At 39.6% G+C, this 25,417-nt stretch overlaps 1 protein-coding gene across 1 annotated transcript in view; it reads right to left on the minus strand.

Annotated features, from left to right (window-relative positions):
• The window catches only part of LOC122661552, a 124,448-nt gene extending 105,251 nt beyond the window's left edge, over positions 1–19,197 (minus strand). Inside the window, exons 1-3 of the mRNA XM_043856975.1 lie at positions 18,957–19,197; positions 17,923–18,121; positions 13,210–13,515 (exon numbers count right to left, since the gene is read on the minus strand). Of these exons, the coding sequence (XP_043712910.1) occupies positions 13,210–13,515; positions 17,923–18,121; positions 18,957–19,156 (705 nt within the window). The 5' untranslated portion in view covers positions 19,157–19,197. The remainder of the gene's footprint in view (positions 1–13,209; positions 13,516–17,922; positions 18,122–18,956) is intronic.
• Positions 19,198–25,417: the final 6,220 nt, after the last annotated feature.

Here is a 25,417-nt window from a genome sequence, read left to right on the forward strand (position 1 = left end):
TCAATCCTGTCCTACATTAGAGGCTTAAGCCGCTCAACAAATCCTTCAGGGTTATACTTAATGGTCTACACCCATGACACTTCACAAACTCCTTACCTGGAGGTAAATCAACTACAGTCAATGTCTAGCAACCAAGCAAGGCATCCATTTCCACATCCATAACCGACTTCCACTCAAAACGAGTCAAAGCCTCGTAATAGGTTTTAGGAACAGAATGCGTAGATAGATAAGCACAAGGAAAAACAATGATAAGAAGAAGGAAGATGTGAAATAGAAACAAAATTAGCAATAAGATCAGAATCAGGGATTTTCGAGTGTACCAACGAGTATATTTCCGAAGAGCAACTGGTAAATCAAAAGTCGAAGACGGTGGAGTAGGATCCCCCAGACAAGAAGTCTGATTGTGATGCGGAAGTTGATCTCCACTCCATTTGTTATTTATGCTAATCAACTTGGTGCCTTGTTTACGAAAGCTTTGTTTCGAAATGTTTTTCTTCAAGTCTGTTCCAAACTGGGCATGGGAGATATTTATGCTCCAGCTTGGGGGGAAGTGTTAAAGTTTAATGGTACCATAGGGGTACTTATGGTATTTCCTGTATTGTTTTTTCTTTTCTTCATTTTAAGGGTATATGTGCATATGAGTAATTACTCATATACTAAGGGGCAGTATTGTAATTGACCTTATCTTATCTTAATGTATAAGTATACCTTGCTATTGATTAGGGTACTACATCCTAATGGTATAGCTCTACTTTTCTCATCATCTTCAATACTTCTTCCTTGCTGGTTTTCTTTATTTTACTTCGTTACAGTTACTACCAATTTATTTCTCTTTTAAATCAAATGGCAACTACTTATACTTTCCACCTCACCAGAAAAATAATAGAAGATTCGTTTATATCTTATGGAGGGAGCACCTCCTCATTTGGTCAAAACCATACCTTTAACCCTCCCAACTAGTATTGAAGGTATCACCTTCTAGAATTCTGATTGATTGCCTGTTTCCCTCACTAGAATCTATTAGTCAGGTTCTTCTCTGACATTGAACTTACACTTTACACTTCTTCAATGCCACTTCAAATTACAGTTCATTCATGATGAAAATTTCCTTCAGCCAAAACCCTTTCTCCTGACACCCCATGGCCCTTCCTAACATCTCATCACCTCTCCCTTCACCATGATTTAAATTTCCAACCCAACGGAATGAAAATAATACACATGCCTTGTTTGTTGGTTTCATTTACCAATTTTATGATTGCTCTAGTATTGTGATATCTTTAACTATTTTATCTTTCTAAAGCAAAATGTATACCTTGGCATCCCCAACACCCTATTCTATATCCTTAGATCCATAATAGAGTAAACCTTGCCACACGTGCAAGCTGTGGAGTCCTCATTACGGTTGGCCTATGGAGTTGGTTTAAAGAGAGAGTGATTCCCTTCTTATGATTGATGATCATCCTAGCATTGTTTTCATCATATCCAAAACTCCAATTCAGGATATAACTTGGGCACAACAATGATTCCGTTTCTTACATTCTCATTGGCTTACATTAAGTGTTGGACATAGGTATGTTTCATAGTTTAAAGTTTCCTTATGTAACAAAGATGTGACTGATTTTTTTTATCCCTAGTTCACCATACCTCATTACTGTTGTTATCAGAAACAAGAGGAGGATTTGTATTTTTTTTATTATTACTGCTAGTTATTTAATCAGATTTCACTTCCCAATGTTGGCAGTCATAACCATCAAACCTAATCCAGATTTTTTATTCTTTTAGGAATTCAAATCTTCTACCAAAAACCATTTTCAAGGTACAAAACCTGCTTCGAATAATTAAGATTTGGTTGGTTTTTAAAATTGAAGTACCTTATTGGTCTTTGGTTCTAACAAATAGTTGGATTCTATAAATTTTTACAAATTCTGTAATTTTCCTGGATCCAGCAATTTAACAGACCTAGATTAGCTACGAAACCCTAGAGTTTCATTGAGATTGGATATTTCTTCAAAGCTCTGGAAGCATTTAAGTGGTGCATGATTTGATGGAATTGTACTGTTCCCACAGTTCTGCTTTGTGTTAAAGGGCTATCATTTTGTCTTATCTTGTTTGGTCCCAAAAGCAGGCAAAATGATCTCTTTAACCCTAGCCTCACATCATCATAGTTATCAAGGCGTCGCCTTGGTGTCCAGGCGTTTTTTCAAGTCCAAGGCGATAGGACGCCTTATCGTATGTCGCAAAATTGAGCGCCAGGGTCTCCAAGGCGTCGCCTAGGTCGCTTTAGGACACCTATGCTTCTGGGCGGTCACCTTATGTATTTTTTTAAAAAAGATTTTTGTTTTCTAATTTTTTAATGTAATTTAAGATATTCTAATTGACATAATCTGATTGGTGTTATGCTTTTGGTTCCATGCTCTGAGAAGCATGGAATCATATGTTAAAAAAATAAAAGAAAAAAAAAAAAAAAACCTAAATCAATTCAACTAATCTAACTCACCCTCTCACGACTCTAACCCCAAACCCATTTGACCCCAAAATTTCAAAAAGATGAAAAAGAAGAAGAGTCGAGGATTGCAAAAGAGAACTAGAGAAGCAGCGGTGACTTCGACATCGACTCCGTCAAACCTCACTCCTCAGTCCCTCTCAGTCTCAGTGCCCATCCTCCACCACGTCCGGCGAGGCGGCGACATATCCAGCGGCAGCCTTGTAAGTATTGTTCTTTTTTTTTCTTTTTTCTTTTTTCCTTCTAAAATCTAAACCCTTTCTAAGTTCTAACCCCTACGGCCCTACTGTTCTTCTTCTTCTTCTCTTCTCCAGCCTCAACCTTCACCGGTGACATCTCCAACTTCCACCGGCATCCGGCAACAACTCCAGCGTTAAAGGTAAGTCCGTGAGTCATCTTCAGCTTTTCTTCTTCTTCTCTTCTATTTTTCGTTTTTTTTTTTTTCTTATGCTGCATTGCTGTTGCTGTTCCATCACTTCCATGTCCCTCTTCTCCAGCTTCCACCCCCAGTCCGGCAGTCCCCACCGGCGACATCTTCAATCTCCATCCCCCACCGGCGAGTCGGCGACATCTCCAACTTCCACGGTAAGAGGTGCCATTTTTTTTTTCTTTTCTTCTTCTAAAATCTAAAGTCTAAACCCTGTTCTTCTAAGTTCTAACCTTCTCTGTGACTGTGTTTCTTCCTTTTGGCAGCAACGGCCTCTTACATCGTCCGGAACTATTGTCTTCCTTTACTCCAGCATTCCAGCAACATTTTCCAGCTAGAGGTAACAGTAAACGTCTTTTTTTTTTTTCCAGTCTCAGTTCTTCACTTATTCTCTTCCTCATTAGTCTAATTCTAAATCTGTAATCAGTATTTTTCCTTCCAAGTTCCAAATTTCATTTTTTCCTGATTTTCTTTTCATTTTTTATGCTTCACTGCTTAGAGTTTCAAATTTCAGCAATGTATTACTGTGTTACTAATTTCCTGCTTCTTATATGCCTTCGGTTGGACTAGCACACAGCCACACACTTCAATTAATCAATTCTCTATTTTTATTAATTTATTTTCTCTTCTTCAGTTCTTCTCCTCTTCCTCTTCGGTTCTTTTTTCCATTTTTTTTAAAGCTTCCATGATTGATTGATTCTATCATTGGCTCATTGCTGAATGTTAATTTACTATATTTTATTTATTGTGAATCTGTGATAGTTTGATTACACTTTCTTATGTTATGTTGTTTTTTTCTTTACTTTTTAAGTTTTTATACACTTCAATTCTCTATATTTTTTATTTTTTATTTTTTTGTCCTTGTAGACAACTAGACATCAGACAAAGGGAGTACAATGGCCAATGTTGATGGTAGTAGTGGGGCTGAAAATATAAGTACAGCGGGGTCAGGGATTGATCCAAGCAAGGATCCGAAAAGAAAGGCTAAGTCTAATGATCCGGGGTGGAAGTATAGATACTGGCCTAATTTAGAAGACAAAAATTGTGTCAAATGTATCCTTTGTGGGGTGGATACCAAGGGAGGAATAAAAAGATTGAAGCAATACTTGATTAGTGGCTATGGAGATGTAGCCAAGTGCTCAAAGACAACTGTAGAAATTGCTAAAGAGATGAGAGAAGCGATCTTGAAAAACAAGAAGAGGAGGATGGAAATTTTGGATGATTTGGATGTTGACGGTGGAGATTTTCCTGTTGAAGGATCCGAAGAAGGGCATATAGAGTCCGATTTGGGGGGTGGGGGCTCAAACCTTATTCCAAGCTCTGGAACAACTTCAAAAAAAAATAAAGTTGTCATTCAGACGATAGTCAAACAACAAGGGGTCCCATGGATGCTCATGTAAAGAGGTGGACTCTTGAAGAGGTTGTTGCAGAGAGGCACGGTAAAGGTCCCCAACAGACTACAATGGGGAACCGTATGAGATCAGAGGAGGAAAGAGATAAACTCCGTTCTTACTTTGCAATGTGGGCTTTTGAAAGCGGCATTCCATTCAATGCATTGAAGCTAAGGAGCTTCGAAGAGTTGGTTGAGGCAATTGGACAATATGGGCCAGGTTTTAAGCCCCCTTCATTTCATGATTATAGGGTTCCTCTATTGAAGTCTGAGAAGGAGAAAGTTGATGAAATAAAAAAGAAACATAAAATCTCTTGGAGGAAATGGTGCACTCTCATGTCTAATGGGTGGACAAACAGGAAAGGAAGGTACTTAATTAATTTTCTTGTCAATTGTATGGAAGGGACTTTTTTTTGGGATCTGTGGATGCATCAAGTCAAATACATGATGCAAAAATGTTATTTGAGCTCCTTGATAGTAAGATTGAGGAGATTAGAGAGGAGAATGTGGTTCAAGTGGTCAATGATAATGCTTCCAATTATGTTGCTGCTGGAAGGATATTAATGGAGAAAAGAAAGAAATTGTATTGGACTCCATGTGCAGCTCATTGCCTAGACCTTATAATGGAGGAGATAGGCAATATAAAAATATACAAGTTTGTGATACTGAAGGGAAGAAAAATTACTACCTTCATCTATAGGCATGCTCGCCTTCTTGAAGCTATAAGGGTACAAACAAAAGGAGCAGACTTGGTAAGGGCTAGAGTAACCAGATTTGCATCTTCATTTTTAACACTTCAGAGCTTATTGAAGCATAAAGATGCTTTGAGGAGATTATTTCTTTCTGACCATTGGGAGCCATCTAAGTTGTCACATACAAAGGCAGGGAAGCAAATTGTTGAAATAGTTATTTCCACACCTTTCTGGAATGGCGTGCAGGATTGCTTGAGAGCATCATTGCCTCTTCTTCAAGTATTGAGGATAATAGATGGAGAAGAGAGGCCTGCATTGCCTGAAGTATATGTTGCAATAGAAGAGGCAAAGAAGCACATCAAATCAAATTTTAAGGGCATAGAAAGGAAATGGAAGAAGATTGTAAAGATTATTGATAAGCGTTGGACAAATTAGATGGAGCGACCAATATATTTGGCTGCATTCATAGTTGTCACGGCGTCACGGCGATCCAAGTCGGTGGAAGGGTGTCACGTCGATATATCGACATGTCGCCCGCCATGGCGTTGCCATGGCGAGCATGTCGACCATGTTTAATTTTTTATTTTCTGTATTTTTAATGTCATTTAGTATGCTATAATATATGTCCTATAACATCAAAAATCAACATGAAAGTGTACTACACTACTACTAATATACTATGCCACTATGGTTTAATTCATGAAAGTGTAACTAATATCCATTAGTGTATATGAAAGTATGAAAAATTGAAAATATAGATTAACCTATCAAATAATTGAAAGCAATAGTAAAAATCAAATGATAGGCTAACCTATTTACTGAAGCTTGATAGCAATAGTCTTTCTTTAGTGTATGTGATTTGGAGCAAAGCATCTAAGCTATTAAATGGTTTTAAAAAAAAAAATTTTAATCTAACTTTTATATGTACAAATATCGACCGATATGCCAACATATCGTGGTATGGCGTCCATGGCGACGCCATGGCGTCGCCATGGAAGCCATATCGAACGATATATTGACATCCACCATGGCGTAGCTCGATATGCCCCCTCTCCCAACGCCAGGACGCCATGGCGACGCCATGACAACTATGGCTGCATTTCTCCTTAATCCAAGCAAGTACTTTAAAGCAATTGAGATGGAATCAGATGAAGCTTTAGCCAACTCCTTGATGCATAAAGCAAATGATGCCTTTAATAATGTTCTTGCAAGGATGGTGTCTGATACAACCTTGCAAAACAAGATCAGTGAACAATCTGCTGCTTATACTGGAAATAAAGGATCTTTTGCAAAGGAGATGGCGATTAGACAAAGGGACAAGTTGAGTCCTAGTCAGTATTTTTCCTTTTAATTTATATTGTTTAGTTGTTTCACTTGTTTGTACTTTGTATTGTATGTTGATTTTAATTTAAGCTATATTTTTTCTTATATATATTTATAGTCGTTTGGTGGGAAAAACATGGAAGCTCTACACCTGAGCTTACAAAGCTTGCAAGGCGCTTACTTGGTCTTTGTTGTTCATCTTCTAGTTGTGAGCGCAATTGGAACATATTTGAGTTTGTAAGTAATTGAGAATTTCAGTACTAAGTTAAGATTATTTTTATTTTTTGTTTTTTGTGTGGTTTTGATGTTTTATGAAAGAATGACTTAAAGAATAAAAAGTAATATTTTCATATCGTTTATTTGTTCTTCAGATTCACACCAAGAAGAGGAATAGGTTAGAGCATCAACGTTTAAATGATCTTGTCTACATCCAGTATAATCGCCGTCTTCAAGTAAGGTTCCAAGAAAGAAAGGAACAAAGCAGAAATTATGATCCATTTGAGCTTGATGAGCTAGATTGGAGTAGTGAGTGGATGACTGGGGCATCAAATGATGAATTAGTTCATCCTGGGGAAGATCTCACTTGGAGAACTGTATCAGCAGTAACTGGGGCATCTTCATCGTTTTATGGCCCCAATAGAGCGAGGAGGTCTAGACCATCAACCAGTGGAGCAGTTCCACCCCTTGCCTCTTATTCACGGCGTGGTAGGGGGACGGTTGAAGAGTCTTCAAATGAAGTACTGGAGCTCGGGTTGGAGTTGAATGAACAAGATATGAGTGATGATGAAGATGATGAGGATGATTTTGGTATAGAAAGTAATGATGCGGACAAGCAACAGGAGGAAGAACATTTAGATATACTTAATTGGGATTGAAATTTGAAGTTGTGAAGTACTTACTGAACAATTTGCTTTGGATTTTGGATGGTTTTGTTTTTTAGACTTTTCTTCACTTTAAGTATTTGAATGTTTAAGCTTTAATGATTACTTAATTTTGGCATTTTACTATTTTAGGTTATGTTATGTTTTCTTTTATTGAGTATTGATTTGACATGGTCACATAAGTAGAAATATAGTGGATGACCTTAGGGCCTGCTGCCTAGGCACTCAATTTGGCATCACAGAGGTAAGTATACTAATTTACCAACCCTTTATTCTTTATATTTAATAATTTATAATGTTGTTTGACTTGTTTCATATTTATATTTTATTATTTTCATATGCTATATTGCATTATTGCTATGATAATATGATGAACTTAGTTTGTTAATTTATTTTTTAATGAATATCTTGCATTGGTTTGACTCTTTAGTATTTATTTGGCAAAGAAGTAGAATTATATAATTTTTAATATGCTATTTGTGTCAAATAAAATGGTTATATAATAAAACAGAACACTAGAACGCCTTATTCGCCAAGGCGCCGCCTTGCGGTCGCCCTATCGCCAAGGCGCTTAGGAAGGCCCTCAAACGCCATGGTCGCCTTGCCGCCTTGATAACTATGCACATCATACCTTTAGAGTTTGGCTCTGGATTCTCTTGTCGTTCTCCCTAAGATAAACCCATCCTAAAGAGATCTAGAAGACACTGGACGCTATGAAACTCAGACTTTGTAAAACCTTCTGAGCACCCTAGGTTCCAATGCATGACTAAAACTATCACAACACACTCAAGATTTATACTAGAAACAAGCAATGGAGTGAAGTCCAGGAAAGACATCATTTCTCAAAGAACTTTCTTCCCACCATGTATCATCCAAGAGAACCCATACCACATCCAATCTAAACCAAGGAACAAACAAGGGAAACATACTTGTAATCCTCTTCCAAGGGGATCTAAGAATATCTCTAGACTCAATTTATGTATCCCACCTTTTGCAGAATTCCAGCAAGAAGAGAAGATGGCCCCGTTGTTTTGGGCTAGGTTTAGTTTTTTGGGTCAAAGTGAATCTATGATTCAAGTTTGATTAAGTTAGGCTTAGTTTGAATGCCCAATGAGGTTATATGAGCCTTGGGTGGTGAAATCTACATTGGGTGGTTGTGACCCCTCCCATAGGCCTTGATGGTGAAGCCAGGTCATATCCCCTTTCTTTCCCCTCTTCCCCCTCTCTTCTCTCCATCTTGATCTCAGTTTCAGCAAGCTACAAGGTGAGTAATGTAGTCCTAGATAAGTAGGAGACCTACTAGGAGCCAAACAACCGGATCAAATAACAAAAGGGGCTGCTGGTTCGAATGGACAGCACTAGGATTTAGGTCAATTCTAGGGTTTGGGTTGGATATTGGGAAAAGGGTTTATAGGGTTTTAATGGGCAGGTCTAGGGGGTCAATATGGTATAAAAAGGTTAGGGTTTGGATGAGTTTTGAAATTCTGCAATTCTGGACAGAATTGAGTTGCAGGTTTTGGGCTTTAATGGAGTTAGGGTTTATGGGATTCAAACCAAAAATAAAGGGGATCAATTGGGGGAAAGGATTAGAGGATTAGAAGAAGAATTTTGGCGTCAAACTTACTGGAGATTCCACTGGCAGCAAGCTTCGACAGTTGTGAAGGATAAAGCCACCTTCGAATTTGAAGAAGATCCTCCCAGCCGTCACGGCGTAAGGAGTCAACCGGATTCCACCAGTCCCTTTCCACCTTGATAGAACCACAAGGATGCACACTCACAAGGAGCATAGGAGCAGCAACAATGGCAGCCAACAAGCAAAAGCTTTTTTTATTAATCAAATTCGTGTACAATGCCGGCCTCCCTTACAAACTTATATAGCAGACTCAAAAATAGACTTAGACACTAAAAAGGAATGGCCTAATCCTATCCTAACCTATTAGGTAATTTAAATTGACTAGGAAACTAAAATACTAAAGGAAATAGACTCAAAACATGGCTGGACTTATAGAGTCCTAATCCAGCCCAACTTACATCGCATGACCACTTAACCAAGTCACATGATCACTTAAATTGAACCAATTGGATGCAACCAATTTGAACCGGTTCAATTAGAAAACATAAAAATAAACTAAGTATTGGGCTAATCCCGTATGCAACCTATGTACCCCTAGTTTAGGCTCATTAAAGTGGCCTAATATATAGAAAACCCTTGGGAACAAAGGCCCAACATGTATATAACCTAACCCTAGGCCGATTTCTAAAGAAATAAGCCAATATCTATGATGAACCTGTATCAACTCTCCCCAACTTGAAAAAATTCATCCTCGAATTTTGCAGTGATGAGGGGGAATCAACATGTGATTAGCAGCTTTGACCATCCCCAAACAAAATTCCGATGAAGCAGGAACATTGGGGATAAAGTCTTCAATGCGTGGAGCTTTCTCTTCGAAGAACCATGGTGGCATAACAAACTCTATGTATTCTGCCTGTGAATCAGCAGCAACTGTCAATGTCTCGTCCATAGAGCCTTCAGTATTAGCAACCTTCTCATCTAATGCATGAGACACAAGCTCCACCTCTTCAAGAGCAGCATCTTGAAGGTCATTGTTTTCCTTTGGAATGCTCTCAATCAGCTTTTCATCTTCTACTGGTTCAGCCTTATCTATATTGGTTTCTTCAACATAGATCACTTCAGTAGGATCTTCTGTTGGTGCATCTGCCATTGGTGAAACTTCAAACAGAGTTGATGCCACTTGCGTTTGAGTTGACATGTTCGGCAGTCCCTGTGGCTATACAGTCGATGTGGTCACCTTTGGTTGTAACCCTTTTAGAGTAAATAAATGGTATAGACGGTGTCGATCAGGTAGGACACACGAGTTGTTTTCAGGTTCAATCCAACCTTGTCACTCATCCAAGCAATCACCACCTACTGCAATAAAACTCTTTGAATGTGGTACCGGCTGACACCAAGCACCATCATGGTATGAAGAACACCCAAATTCAACACAGACTTTACCTGTAGGCATGATGCAAATCTCTCCTGATTGGGACAACATATCCACCACGGATTGTGAAATAATGTTGTTACGTCGCCTCTCATCAACAATTATTATGGTTGTGCTCCCATTGGGTAGACGAACTCGAGTCTTAAAAACGAATGGAGGTGGGTCTTTCGAGGCTTGGTTGGAGCTTCCCTCCGCCATAGCTTTGATACCAATTAATGTAGTCCTAGATAGGTAGGAGACCTACTAGGAGCCAAACAACCGGATCAAATAACAAAAGGGGCTGCTGGTTCGAATGGACAGCACTAGGATTTAGGTCAATTCCAAGGGTTTGGGTTGGATATTGGGAAAGGGGTTTATAGGGTATCAATGGGCAGGTCTAGGGGGTCAATATGGTATAAAAAGGTTAGGGTTTAGATGAGTTTTGAAATTCTGCAATTCTGGACAGAATTGAGTTGCAGGTTTTGGGCTTTAATGGAGTTAGGGTTTATGGGATTCAAACCAAAAATAAAGGGGATCAATTGGGGGAAAGGATTAGAGGATTAGAAGAAGAATTTTGGCGTCAAACTTACTGGAGATTCCACTGGCAACAAGCTTCGACAGTTGTGAAGGATAAAGCCACCTTCGAATTTGAAGAAGATCCTCCCAGCCGTCACGGCGTAAGGAGTCAACCGGATTCCACCAGTCCCTTTCCACCTTGATAGAACCACAAGGATGCACACTCACAAGGAGCACAGGAGCAACAACAATGGCAGCCAACAAGCAAAAGCTTTTTTCATTAATCAAATTCGTGTACAATGCTGGCCTCCCTTACAAACTTGTATAGAAGACTCAAAAATAGCCTTAGACACTAAAAAGGAATGGCCTAATCCTATCCCTAACCTATTAGGTAATTTAAATTGACTAGGAAAGTAAAATACTAAAAGAAATAGACTCAAAACATGGCTGGACTTATAGAGTCCTAATCCAACCCAACTTACATCACATGACCACTTAAGTTGTCACATGACCACTTAACCAAGTCACATGATCACTTAAATTGAACCAATTGGATGCAACCAATTTGAACCGGTTCAATTAGAAAACATAAAAATAAACTAAGTATTGGACTAATCCCGTATGCAACCTATGTACCCCTAGTTTAAGCTCATTAAAGTGGCCTAATACATAGAAAACCCTTGGGAACAAAGGCCCAACATGTATATAACCCAACCCTAGGCCTATTTCTAAAGAAATAAGCCAATATCTATGATGAACCTGCATCAATGAGTGTGTGGATGTCTAAGTCAAACAAGGTAAACTGAATCCATTTTTCTTGTTAGTTCGATTCCGCCTTCCTTGTGTCCATTCTCTTTATTTTGCTTTAGTTTTATTCTCTCTATGATCTACTAATCTTCTTCCCAAGTTTCTCTTCCTACATATCAGTTCTGTCCACTTGCATTCTCAGGCTTCTCTTAATGATTCCAGCCCATCCAACTGTCGGATTGCGCCCAATTTTGGATACGATGTTCCTCCCTAAATAGGACTACATCTGTCTAGAATTGCAGCATCATCAGATCTGGAACTTGGGAGTTGTCCTTGTTTTAGAAACTTACTATTTGTCTGTTTTCCTTAAGTTTCTATTTTCCGTCCACCGTCATTACTCACCATCTAATCGTTGGTTTACTATATATTTTAGCCACAAGTACAGCAGGTATAGGCCAACCTTTGATCAGTTTTTCATCCCCATCGGTTGGCTGGTTTGTTAGTAATTGATCTTCTCTATTTCTGCCCTATTGTTCTCTAATCTGGGTCACTGCGATCCTGTACTATGGGATAGTTTCTCAAATCTGTCCTAGCAGGTTAGTGGAACGCATCAATGTCCTTCACTTAGCTTGTAATCACAAATTCACAATTTTCCAGAGTCTTTCCCTCCAGCAGGAATCCCGAAAGCCACTTTGCTGAAAGACACATGTTTTCTATAGTTTCTACTCTCTAAAACAACTTCCATTAAACTCTCAAGACATCCTAGTTGTTGTCCAACCAATGAGATGATCCCACCTTTTTCTCACTAAGTTTTCCTAAAGAATGTTTGTAATGATTTTCTCCATGATATTAACTACCTTTCTAGGAATAAGGAATCCAGATAAATTCTCTCTTCACAATATTTTGGTAAATAAACGAAATGTGAGAAAATAAAGTACACAAAATAGATAAATGAATGAAAAGGCTCACATTTCAAAGCGACCTGTATTTAATATATACAAGTATTCATTGGACTTTTTAGTGGCATTTCAAGTCTGTAAAGATATAATTTCTTTGACAAGTTCATGAAGATTGTGGGCATAGTTGTCAAGAAAGCATTGCCTACGCATCCAGGTGCCCTTTGCTGGAAGGACGCCTTGGTCTCCTAGGCGGCACCCTGTTGGTGTCACCTTGATTTTTGTCCCTCCTCCAACGCCTAGGGTCACCTAGACAACTATGCTTGTGAGAGTGTTAGTAATTTCTGGGGACATACAAGGATTCAATTAGGTTATAAGTTCCAGAAGAGATGAAAAGAGAAAGGAAAATGTAAAAGGTAATACAGGCTCATACTTCAGTCTAGGCAGTGTATTTCAATTGAATCATAGTTTTAAAAACGAATTATACAACTGAATGACTGAATCTTAAGATTCATGGTTTTTGAAAGATTTATACATCTAAATGAGTGATTTTTAAGATTCGAACTGTAGTTCTGACACAGCAAAAGCACATTATATTCAGTCATTTCTGTAGAAACCAACTCATGTCACATAAAATTACCTTATGTCTCATCAAAATCAGAGTCACCAAAATATTTCAATTTTTCCTTTGCAATAATTACGGACAAAACAAAATTGATCCCTGATCAAGACACACCCTTGAACATATATGGGTTGATCATGTTACAATTAGGCAATTCAAATTGTAACTATAAGATTTAAAATGACTTAAATGAATCAAAATAATAGTTACAATGCAAGCTATACAAACCTCGAGAAGCAGTGAGAGCCAATGCCCGACAGCAGCTGATGCATTTTGTGACTGGAGATATGCAATTAAACAATTTTCTGGTTTCGAAGAAAATTTCAATGGAACAGGTGGCACTTGCAAACCACTAGTTGGTAGAAAAATAGGCAATCCAGGAATCTGTTTACACATGCAAGAATCATCAGAGCATGGATGTAGACCCAAAAGCAGTGCCCTAAAACAACGAACTATTCTTTCACGAAATTCCTCTGCCGCCTCAGATGGTGAAAGCAAAGCCCCATAGGTTAATTTCTTCAGCACCACAACCATCTGCAAAAGCACCATTCATATATTTGTCAACATAGACACTCAAGAAAGAGCGACAACTCAACTCAACTCAACTCAGCCTTATCCCAACTAAATGGGATTGGCTACATGGATCCTTTTTCTCCAATCAGCTCTATTAAAAGTTATACTTGTTATTAATCATAAGCTATGCATGTCTTTCCTCACCACTTCTCCTAGGGCCATTTTAGGCCTAACCCTAACTCTTTTAGCTCCTTCAACCTTGAATCAAATCATCCATCTGTATTGAAGCATTCAAAAGCCTCCATTTTACATATCTATGCCACCTCAAACGACTTTCTCGCAACTTATCATGTATTGGAACTACTCCTAAATTAGCTCTAATTTGTTCATTCCTTATTTTATCTTTTCTAGTTTTATCACTCATCCATCTCAACATCCTCATTTCAGCTACACTAAGATGCATGTCCAAGACACAAAAATCTTTTTTTTTGGTGAATAAAAAATGTATTACCAAAGAAAGCCCGAGGTAGGCAAGAAAGAAATACAAGGGAGAGCTGGGGGGGGGGGGGAGAAAAAAAACTACAAGCCCACTAAGGAGGGGGCTGTAAAATGGCACAATCAAGGTCCCAGCCTCTAACAATATGCCTATTCCTGGGAGAACCTAACAAGGATTTGTGGGGGAGAAAGCTCAGCTTCGTAGAAACGTCAAAAGAGATGGACTTCCAAATCAAGTCGAAAGATCTAAAATTGGTAGACCATCTCTGAAGGTTTCTCTCCATCCAGATATGGTAAAGCGAAGCTCCAAAGACTAGCTTCCCTATGGTGTCGCAAATAAAGCCTCCTGGGAAGGACCTGAGCATCCAGAGCCACTCTCTAGCAAAGGGTAAGGGTCGCCTGCTGCTGGGCCAAATGAACAAAGGGCTTTTTTCCAGATGGTTTGGGAGAAGGGGCAAGCAAAGAAAAGGTGGTCGATGTCTTCAGAGCCAAACCAACAAAGGGTACAAGAGGGGTTGGCAGGGATCCGGCGGTGGATGAGAAATGTTTGGGTGGGAAGGCAATGGTTGAGGGTTCGCCAGACTAGGAAGCTATGGCGGGGGATGTGACCTTTGAACCAAACCAATTTGTGCTAGGGGACAGGGGGGCATGGGGGCGGACAAAATTCCAAGTAGAGCTGAAGCTAAAGAGGCCAGTCGAGGAGGGGAGCCAAGTGATTTTGTCAGCAATGGATGGGGAGGGGGAGGGAAGGGGGGGAGGGAAAGCCAGATCAAGGAGAGGATGGGGATAGGGGGGAGGGGGGGGACCAAGAGCCAAGGGAGATGATGGAAGAAAGGGGCGCATCCTTAGGGATGCCAGAGGAATAGATAGCTCTGGGGCCAAAATGGTTGTAGAGAACTCCAAGGGGGTGCCATGAATCAAGCCAAATGGAGGTAGAGGAACCATTAGCAATGTAGAAGGAGATGGCTCGTAGGGCAGTGTGGCGCAGATGAAGAATCTTACGCCAGATGTAGGAGGAATCGGGATGGATGGGGACGGTCCAGATGGAGTTATTTTTTAGGAGGTGGGAGTAGACCCATTGGACCCAAATGGAATCATGCTTGGAAGAGATTTTCCAGATTAGCTTTAGGATGCCCGCAGTGTTGGAGTCCTGACTGCGCCTAATCCCCAGACCTCCCTCAGCTTTGGGGAGGCAAATAGATTTCCAACTGATTGGGTGAAGGAATTTGGAAGTTTCCTTTCCCTTCCAGAGGAACGCGCAGAAGAATCTTTCCATAGCTAAGGAGGGTAGCTTTTAGAATGGCAAAAACTCCGCACCAATAGATGTAAAAGGATTGGAGGACCGATCTGATGCATTCAAGTCTGCCTGCATAGGAGAGGAGCTTGGCTTTTCAAAGTTGGGGGAGCTTGACACAAAAATCTAAAAGATATATAAACGAAATTTTAAATATGTATATGACATCAACATAATGGCACCATATGCATGTTTCGTTACATTCTTTTCTAGAAAGAAAAATCTTGAAGTAATTAAGCAGGACAGCCACTGATATTGGGCTTTGGAAGGTACCCAACACTTTATTATTTCTACCACATAACCCAATCCCTTCCATTTGATGTCAAAACACTCTTTCAACATGCATGACCAATCAAAAAAAGAGCATTCTAATAATAACACACACATTTTTTAAGACTTGAAGTACTAGAGGACATAATAAATTAATGATTAACAAGCAATTTAAACAAGTAAATTGACTTGGAAGTTGGAAACATAAAGTGAATGACTCATAAGTCATAACTTAAGTCATAATATTAAGTACAATATGTAAATAACAATTTAAGAAGATGATATCAATATGACAGTATCCCCAATAGTCTAATAAAAGTCAAGTAGTCATCTAGTGACTCAAATGTTTACAAATATTCTAATAATAATTACTCCGACGTCCAGGATCGACCCCACTCATAGTCTGATGGAGCCGACGTGCATTGTTCTCCGACTATGGGACAAATGAATGCCACGTCATAGTATGGGAGAAGAAACAAGTGTAGTCATCCACAGTGACCATGTAAATTGCATCATCAACATGCTGAAAGTAACCTATCCTAGGATCTGGGTCACCAAACTGTGAAGTACTACCCGCTGATCCACTATGATATGACGCCTCTGGGAGCATGTACGGGTACGGCTATTGGGTTGGGTAGGAAATGATGTCATCTACAAAAGATGATCCACTACGTCCCTGTAAGTGGGAGTCGTACTCAAAGCTGGGGTAGATGGAGAAGATATTTAATTGATCACCATACAATATACATAACCCCTATTTTTTTTACATTCTTGTTGTAAGAAAATCAAAATTTTGAAGTAGAAAAATAAAAAAAAATAATATATATAGAAAAAAATTTCGACACCATGAGATTGTAGATCGGCCTCCTGTGTCTAACATATATTAATTTCATCACAAACAAACAAGTATTGATCATGCTTCTTTCAAAAAAGCATTTTTGGAGAAATTAGTTTTACTTAAAATAGTGGAAAAGCTTCACAAATGTACTAATGGTGTGTTCTCCGGCGTAGATGTGGCGAAGATTCGAAGGCCGGGGCAAGAATCAGCAAAGAGAAGTGAAAGGATGAAGAACAAGGAAGAAAAAACCCAAAATACCAGAGCTTGTTAAGTCTCGGTCGAAATTTCGACCGAGACTAACGAGTTTTGGTATTTATAAAGCTACTTTTGAAAAAGGAATTTCGACCGAGACTAACGTGTTTTGGTATTTATAAAGCTACTTTTGAAAAAGGAATCTCGATATCTCACGAGATTTTGATTTTGTCTCGAGATATCACGAGATGGTCGAAATTTCGACCGAGTATTTGCATTTTTTTTATTCGAGCTGTTGTTTAGTTTCGGTCAGGTCGAGATACTCGAAATATTCAAGATCTCGGCCGAGATTTCGTGAGATTTAGTACTCTTGATGGGTCATATGATGAAATACATAATCCTAATTCTTAACAACTTGAACATGGAAAAGAAAAATTAGTGGTAATAAAAAGAGGATGGAAAAGAAAAAGGTAGAATAATAAAACGAGGATCTCCAGTACATAATAACAGGTGAAAAGAGAGAGAAAGGACAGCTACTAACTAGTCAGCATAATATATTAAACAAAAGCACCAAAAATAAGTCTATAGGCACACCAGCTCAGCCACCACACTCATGCATATACAAATCATTCCAACAACACAACCCATAGCGTACCAACTTTCTTAATAGCACGAAGTTCCACCAAAGTCAACCTCTTGAGCGTGCAAAATGCGATTGTTGAGTATTAAGTGTTAGGGTTAGTCTCGGTTGTAATTAGTTTATTTTGTTATTTTAAGTTAGTGAGGGATATTTTGGGGATTAGACCTAGAGGTCAATTGTAGGCTTGTAGCTGTGTTTCTTTTATTATAAATAATATTCCAGGCCCACGGTTGTGCATAGTTGTGAAGGCGTCGCCTACGCATCTAGGCACCTTGAATGCCTTGGTCGCCTAGGTTTTGGACCCTCTCCAAACGCATTGGATCGCCTAGACACCGTGACAACTATGTGGTTGTATAATTCCAAACACAACACAACCATGGGCAATGTTCCTAGCTTCTCTCGCTCTACCGTGACAACTATGCGGTTGTGTAATTCCAAACACAACACAACCAAGGGCAGTGTTCCTAGTTTCTTCTTCTTTTTTGCTGCGTAGCAATATTTCAAAGTTAAATCCCACAATTGCTCTTTGGACTGATTAGTTCCATTGCAACTTTTTATGGCGAATGCACGATAAGTTAGCGTACATTTGTACAACCAGTAAGTTCTAAAGATGAATATTTTTCTCATATGCACAACTTAAGTTCATGAAGCATAACAAGTAGAGGACTTGAAATTCCTATGCCTTTTGAATTGGGCTACCTGATCCACAGATCCAAAGTGACATTTCTTCAAAAGTTCCTCAAGACACAGAAGCATGCTTTCCGCCACACTATCACTGATTTTATGTGGTGTTTTCTGTGTATTAAGCATCCCAAAATTCCCATAGGATTCATTCTTCGGGGAAGATCTGCAACCAACAGCTGTATCCAGGAGAAGTAGCAATGGGAACAAGGTATAACTGTCAAGAAATAACCCACATGTCAAAACCAGGTAATAAGGAATAAAATGATATAGCTCAAACTTCAAATTCTCATATTTATGTCAGCTCTGACTGGCTGCAAGTAAAGTGAAACGGAGGGAAGTGAAATTAAAAACAAAAAATGAAAAGAAAACTTTACTAACCATCTCCAACAATTATTTTGTTGCTCATTCAAAAAACTTTACGACCAAAATAATTGAATTTTACTTCAGCTTTCAGCCAAATGACTTGGATTTGAATAGGAAAATATGCTGGCCTAACGAATCTACTCAAAAGTTTAATTAACATATTTCGTAGGACTTTAAGCTATTTATGTAACAATGTTTACAAACATTTTTTTTTCTTGTTTTAATTAAATCTTGCTTCCCGTCATTTCACTTAACTAGTAACCAGACTGTTACCTCAAGAAATTAAAATTTTCAACACAAATAATTACTATTGAATTGCAAAATGTATTGACGAAGCAAAAAAATTCAACGTGGCAATGTATCCACGATCATTCAAAAGCCCTAGGGGAAAGAAAAACCAAATTTTCTATTACGACCACCAACACCATACAAAAACCAAATTTTCTCCAATAACAGAAAACGTAGTCATCAAACAAGAATCATATCCAAATTTGCAGAAAAATTGTATCATAAGAAGGAAATTTTAGTTCAAACAGCCAACAAACTGGCAGTAAAGCTTAAATTACTTCCAACCACACAAAAAAAAAACCCGAAGAATTTCCCAAAAACCAATAAAAAAAAAAGCCAAAGAAGATGGCCCAACAAAATTAAACTTAAGAAAGGGAGCGAAGTTCCAATAAACTAACTCGAAGAATGGTTGCAGAGCTTCAGCTGGGGTCCCACGAAGAAACTCGGCCAGTTCAGAGATCGTCCGTACATCTTTTTTGGGGTTCTGGAGAAGGTCGAGAAGGTTTAGGGAGAAGACTTTTAGCTCAGAGAAGACACGACTCAGGGTTTCCTCGTCCATGGAGGTCGTACCTGCATCCGTTTCTGCTGTTTCTTCCATTGAAGAGTTCAAAAGAGAACGAAAGCCTTCTCTTTTCCTCTGTCGTTGAGGTGCGGGAGTCTTATTTCGAATTGCCCCTAGTGGCCCTGTTATGGTTTGTTTCCGACTTGACTCGCGCTCCTTAAAATCTGGTGACTCGGGCGAGTCAAATTGGGTGAAGGCAAGTAATGTATTTTTTTATTGGGAAGCAGTTTTCTGTCCGGGGAGTGTGGCCTACACCAATACTCCCATGTGTCTATATCTCTCCTCCTCAAAGTAAAGGGTAAAGGTGTCTTTTTATATGGGAATGAGAGAGATAGACTCATGGGAATGCTGATGTAGGCCACACTCCTGGACAGAATTCTTTGTCCCTTTTTTATTTTAATTTTTTTTTATTTTGAAGTCTTTCTTCAATCAAGAGAGGAGTGGAAGTTCAAATTGGGTGAAAGCAAGTTATGTATTTTTTATTTTATTTTTTTGAAGTCTTTCTTCAATCGAGAGAGCAGTGAAAGTTTTTTATGGAACAACTGATGCTACTTTTTATGGAACAACTGATTCTACTTTTTTTTACGCAATAACAGAAGCTAATTTCAACAAAGACTAGTTGAGAGAGAGAGAAGCTTTGTGCATCTGATACTTGATGCCATCTCTAAGGATTTTAGATGCATCATCATTGAGAGTGATTGCAAGAGTCTGATTACTTATCTGCATCATCGAAAGTTTGTCTCACCTTTGTTTTTGCATCTATCATGTAATGCCTCAATTGCCTCGTGACCCAGATCAAAGCCGTACAAACTTTCTCTAGAATTGTATATCTAGTCTCATAGTCTACGAACTTCTTACTCAAGTAGTATATTGCTTGTTTTGTTTTCCCATCTTCCTGGTGTTGTGCTAACATTGCTCCCATGTGTTGGATTTATGTGTCCATCAAACCCGGTCTGGTCCGGTTCAGTCTAGTTTACTTTGCTTTGAACCTTTATACATTGTGGTTTAATATTATCACATGCGATATAAACTTTTTGAACATTATGTGTCCGTAAGTATTACTTAAAATGGTAGTCATGACTAGGGTTTGGGCTGGGCACCCTTATCATATGGTCGTCGCATTGGGTATGCCTAGACATGTGATGTCAGGGTACGAATGCGAGTACACACATGTTTGATGTATGTATTGGCGAAGAATCTATTTTGTCTATTCCCTCATGTGTTACTGTCAGATGGAGGATGGGATAGACATGAATCACCGAGACCCTGTACCTGAGGGGACCCTGTCATTGCAAAATGTGACCGCATTCTTTGGTTCATCAATGGCTGAGACTCAAATAAGTCAAAGCTGGTGTTCTGGGAATACGCAAACATTTTGTGAGTGAAGGAGTTACTCAACATGATCACCATTGCCCGATTGGGGAACACCAAGATTAAGGTTGTCTGTAAATGGTTGGATCAGAATCTGGACCTACTGCCGTTTTGGAAATGGTTTTTGTGAAACCTATTTTACATAAAATGATAGATTATATGTAGTTATTTAATAAAACTGTTTTATCGAGTTTTGTGGGATCCGATCATATACACAGACACTCTTATATGGACATGTACTATGGAATGGGGTTTGGCAGTACTAGTGTACATGCCTTAGATTCCATAATGATGATGTTGATTAGTGGAGGGTTGGTACATGATGATTTATTATCATTTAGGGGTTTATTTAAAATTTGCTAAAATAATTGGTTATTTATTTAATTAATGTGTATGGTGCTAATTATAATTATTCATAAATTAAAATAATTAATTAATTATACTATTCCCTATTAGATTCTACTTCTTCACCAATTAGAAGCTCTTCAGGATTTAACATGATTAAGCCAATGAGGAGAGAGAGTGTTAGACTCTCACTGGGATTTTCCATTCAAGGTTTTAGAAACCCTGGCTTTATATAAACACCAAAAATGCAGGAGGGGGGCTGCTCCACATTTTTGGCAGTGCTCCCCCTTCCAGGGTTTTTGGCTCTCCCTCTCTCTCTTGTGATCTCTTTTCTCTCTCCTTCTTCTTGCTCTCTAGTCTTTGAGAATTAGGGTTTTGGAAACCCAGATCTGTGATTGAAGAACTAAAAAGGATCTAAGATTGGCTTGGAGAACCTTAGCTGCACCATTGGAGGTTCAGACCTGTTTACCTGGAGTGCTCGTTGGAGGAAGAACCACTATCTATTAGAGGAGCAACACTTGAGGCTCATCAGGTTAGCAAATTTTTGTTGATTCCTCTTGTTTTAATTATGTGATTATTCATGGGATACGAAAGAAGCCCGAATCGATCTCTTTCCACTGTGCATTCGGGTATGGGATGGATCCTTCTTTCCATGGGATGGAATAGAGATGTGATTTTCTCTTTGTCATGGATCCCATAATTTTATGAGACAAGAAAGAGAAGGATTGGGCATTGGTTTGTCATACCAAACCCTAATAGGGTCACAGTAGGGCACCCATGGGCAACCATGGAAAACCCTAAAAATTTAAATGGGATGCCCAGGGCAACTTTGGGGCGCCCTAGGGCAACCCAAACTTTCCAAAACTTGTGAGCTCAACTTGATACATGAGTACTATGATCCCATAGACCGTAGTTTGACCTACAGTGTGGTATCAGAGCCATTTTTCTCGCCCATAGATATCATATAATTAATTGTATGCAATTATTTTGTATGGGATGCAATCTTTTTAATTGAATATTCATGGTAGAATATAGTTATGGATGATTGCACATGAGTTGTTATAATGGTTGTAACAATCTTCTCATATGCACATGGGTGGTTTACAAGGTAGTTATTCATGTAACAACCTTGCCATGTGCACATAGGTGGTTATGGTTGTTGTAACAACATTGGCCATGTAGGATGATGGAATTTTATTTTTATGATTATTTTTATTTTATTCCATCATAGGTTCAAAACCCATTATTCTGGAATAAATAAAAAAAAAAATTCATGTAACCTAGGTTTCCTGCGCACAGCCTATTACCTCTGCACGCCTGCAGCTTGCGCCTAGCGCCCGCACGACGTGCAACTGCAGTAAGGCCGCGCCCTACACCTCACGCACGAGCAAGGTGCGTGGCTACGGTAGGGTCACGGCCTGCACCACGCGTGCGTACGGTCTGCCTTTGTGTAGGCTGTGCGCACCCAGTGTTGTTGCCCGACTGTGCTCTGTGTGTGCAACTGTTGCCCGGTGTGTTTGGAAGTATTTTTCCCTCCGGAAAAAAAATGTAAAACATAATATTTTATTTGTTTTATTATTTTACGGATTAGAGGAAGATGATGGGTGAAGAGATCCTTCCCTTCATCCACTTGGGAACAAATTGGATTTCTTTGTGGATTTGGGTACATGTTTTCACATGAGATGTGATGTTATATTTGTGGAATGATCCATGTGATTGTGGCCCCCATACATAATATTGCGTTGTCTATGTGATTATGGGATTAGCTACCTAATAATGTGGATGGTTATTTATGGCATGAATTTTAATTTATGGGGTTATTGGGTGGATGTGATGCTTCTCACTTTCTCTTTCTCCCTCTATCTTTTTTATAAACAAATGTACTCCACTCCATGGGCAGCCCAAAATTGTGGATTAGTTTATCCATGGGGGTTTCTTTATTATGGAAAGGAAAGTGTATAGAATTTTTTCATAGGTTTCCATTGTAATTTTTAGAGGAGATGAGATTTCCCAGAGCATGTTGATGATGATCGCATGTGTTCAAAGTTTATGGAGATGATGATCGCCAACTTTGAAGGAAGACCGGACGGAGGAGGTGATCAAGTTGAAGCAAGCTACATCCTTGGCATGATGATGTACCCTTGAAATTTATTAGATTTAAATTTTTATTAGGAGGGATTTTTAATTGCTTCTAATAAAAATGCTACCATCCTATAATCACTTGTAATTAATGTTGATTAATTATGTTATTTGATTCCATCCATGATATGTATGTGAGAGTTGATTGCCATCCCTCTTTGATGACAATACATGTATGATATGGATTAGTCTAAGTTAGTAGACATGTCCATGACCTCCTATTGAAGGTAAATGTAGAGATTGTGTGATATGATCCCACATACGCCTACAGGACATTGCCAGACTCATTATCACATGGTTATCTATATTTATCTCTATCTAGATACATTAGAATATAGATAGTGAGAGGGCACTACAACAGTGGGCTATCTTTCATGATTCCATGATTCTAACTAATGCAATAGGTGTATGCATGACTTGGGTGTATGTCAGTCGACAGGATCTGGACATGACACCCAAGTGACCAAAAATATTGGAAGCCCATGAGGCAGACAGACTAGTCCACACTACCACAGTGTGTATAATGACTCCCGACAGGGTAAGTTATGCATGCAAGGGTTGTAGGTATCCAATTCATTTTTTGGGTCATGAGGGAGACCTAAATTATGAGAGACTATTGATGTTTATGCTCAAATTTTTGTCAATGGTTATTAATATACATGTGTTTTTACTTGTACATGTGTAGATTCTTATTCAATGGCTGTCGTTAATTCCAACCTGTTGACACTCATTAGCGAATACAAACTATGTTGATTGGTACAAGAGCATTAAATTGCTCCTGACTGTAGAAGGTCTTTACACGATTCTTTATAAACAAGTTCCTCCTCAACCCAACCCTAATGATTTTAAGGCATATGAGATGTAGAATTTCCTTAAGAGGGACTCCATGACATCTCTTTATATCCTAGGATCGTTGGAAAAGTCAGTACTGGACTCAGTCAAGGATATATGTACCTCAGGCGGTAAAATGGATAAGCTTGCAGAATTGGTCAACAGGTAGCTGACACATGCATACTCTGATGTAGTGAGTCAGATCCATAACTACAAAATGTCCCAAGGGACTCCAGTAATGGACCATGTCATAAAAATGATTAATCTATTTGAGAAACTGGAATCCATGGGGATCAGGTTTGAACTACGGTTGTTGCGTTAAGAAATCGCCAGGCGGTCCTTCGAGTGGCATAACTTGCAAAAAGACCAAGGGATGACAAAGGAGAACCGATGTGGTTCCAGCCTAGGACTCTCCGATGCCAAAGTCAGATCTCCTGAGCAAACAGATGAATAATAGTATTCAAGATGAGTTTAGATGGGTAGAGTACCTTCCCTTTTATAGTGGGGTGTGGCGGTGTGGAGAGTCCCAATTGATGGTGAGTAGTCCTCGTAGTTGATACAGTTCCTGGGTAGCAGGGTTCATCCTTGGTTGGTTGTCTTCCCGTGAGATGTAGTGTCATGATAGACTTGATAGTTGTCTTCCCGTGAGATATAGTGTCCTGATAGACTTGGTATCCTTGATGGATAGAACTATCTACGTGGTAGATGAGGTTCCCTGTGTATGAGTCCGTCCAGACTACATGACCAAGCGGAAGGGGGGTCCGGATCCTCCCAGTTCAGTGAGAACCAGGCCGAGTGTTATCCTTCCGCGATCTCCTCCTATTGCCGCTGCTTCTGGGTCTTCCGCTCCGCCCCCCTCCAGAGGCAAAGGGGTGGTCTCCTCTTCTGCTGGCGTGACTGCTGATCCACCGACCTCATCCCCTTTGGTGCTTCCTTGGGATCTTCAGGAGGGAGCAATGTTGACATGCCGTGGTGTGTCTCGGGAGTGGCTGGACATGGGGAGGCTTCCCGATGAGCATTCAGTCATACAGGGGTTTAGTGACACCTTCCTGGCATAGACCCTCTATCTGGACATGGCTTCTGTGAGTCGTGCTTCTCGATCCTCTACTTATTGTGTTGTTGCTTTTCTGGTACTTGGGATGTTTTTTAATGGCTGTGTTGGTTGCAGGTCCAGCATCATGCCACGGAGGTGGCCCTTTGCCTTGAGAGCTTAGCTTTCTGGGAGATCCAACTAAATCGTAAGTTGTAGGACCTGGAGAAGGAGCTTCAGGGGCACAAGGTCGCACGGGAGGGGGCCGTTACTCATGAGAGGAGTGGAGCTCAGGGTTGCGTCTGCTACGATGGCCTAGAGCTCGATTAGGGTTCGTGCCCTGGGGGAGGAGCTTCGCGCCTTGAGGCAGAGTCATGAGATGGAGGTGTCTGAGGCTGGTGAGCGAGCGGTGGCAGCGTACCAACGGTCCCCTGAGATCATTGTGTACTTCTACAAGTACAACCAGGAGATATATGATGCAGGCATCCGGGACTTAGCAGTTCGCATTCTGGAGAAGACCCCAGATTATGACTTCTCGGAGGCCACTGCGCTGCTACCTGCGATCACGGTGGTGACTCGTG

Source organism: Telopea speciosissima, chromosome 5, assembly GCF_018873765.1.
Source record: "Telopea speciosissima isolate NSW1024214 ecotype Mountain lineage chromosome 5, Tspe_v1, whole genome shotgun sequence".
Taxonomy (NCBI): domain Eukaryota; kingdom Viridiplantae; phylum Streptophyta; class Magnoliopsida; order Proteales; family Proteaceae; genus Telopea; species Telopea speciosissima.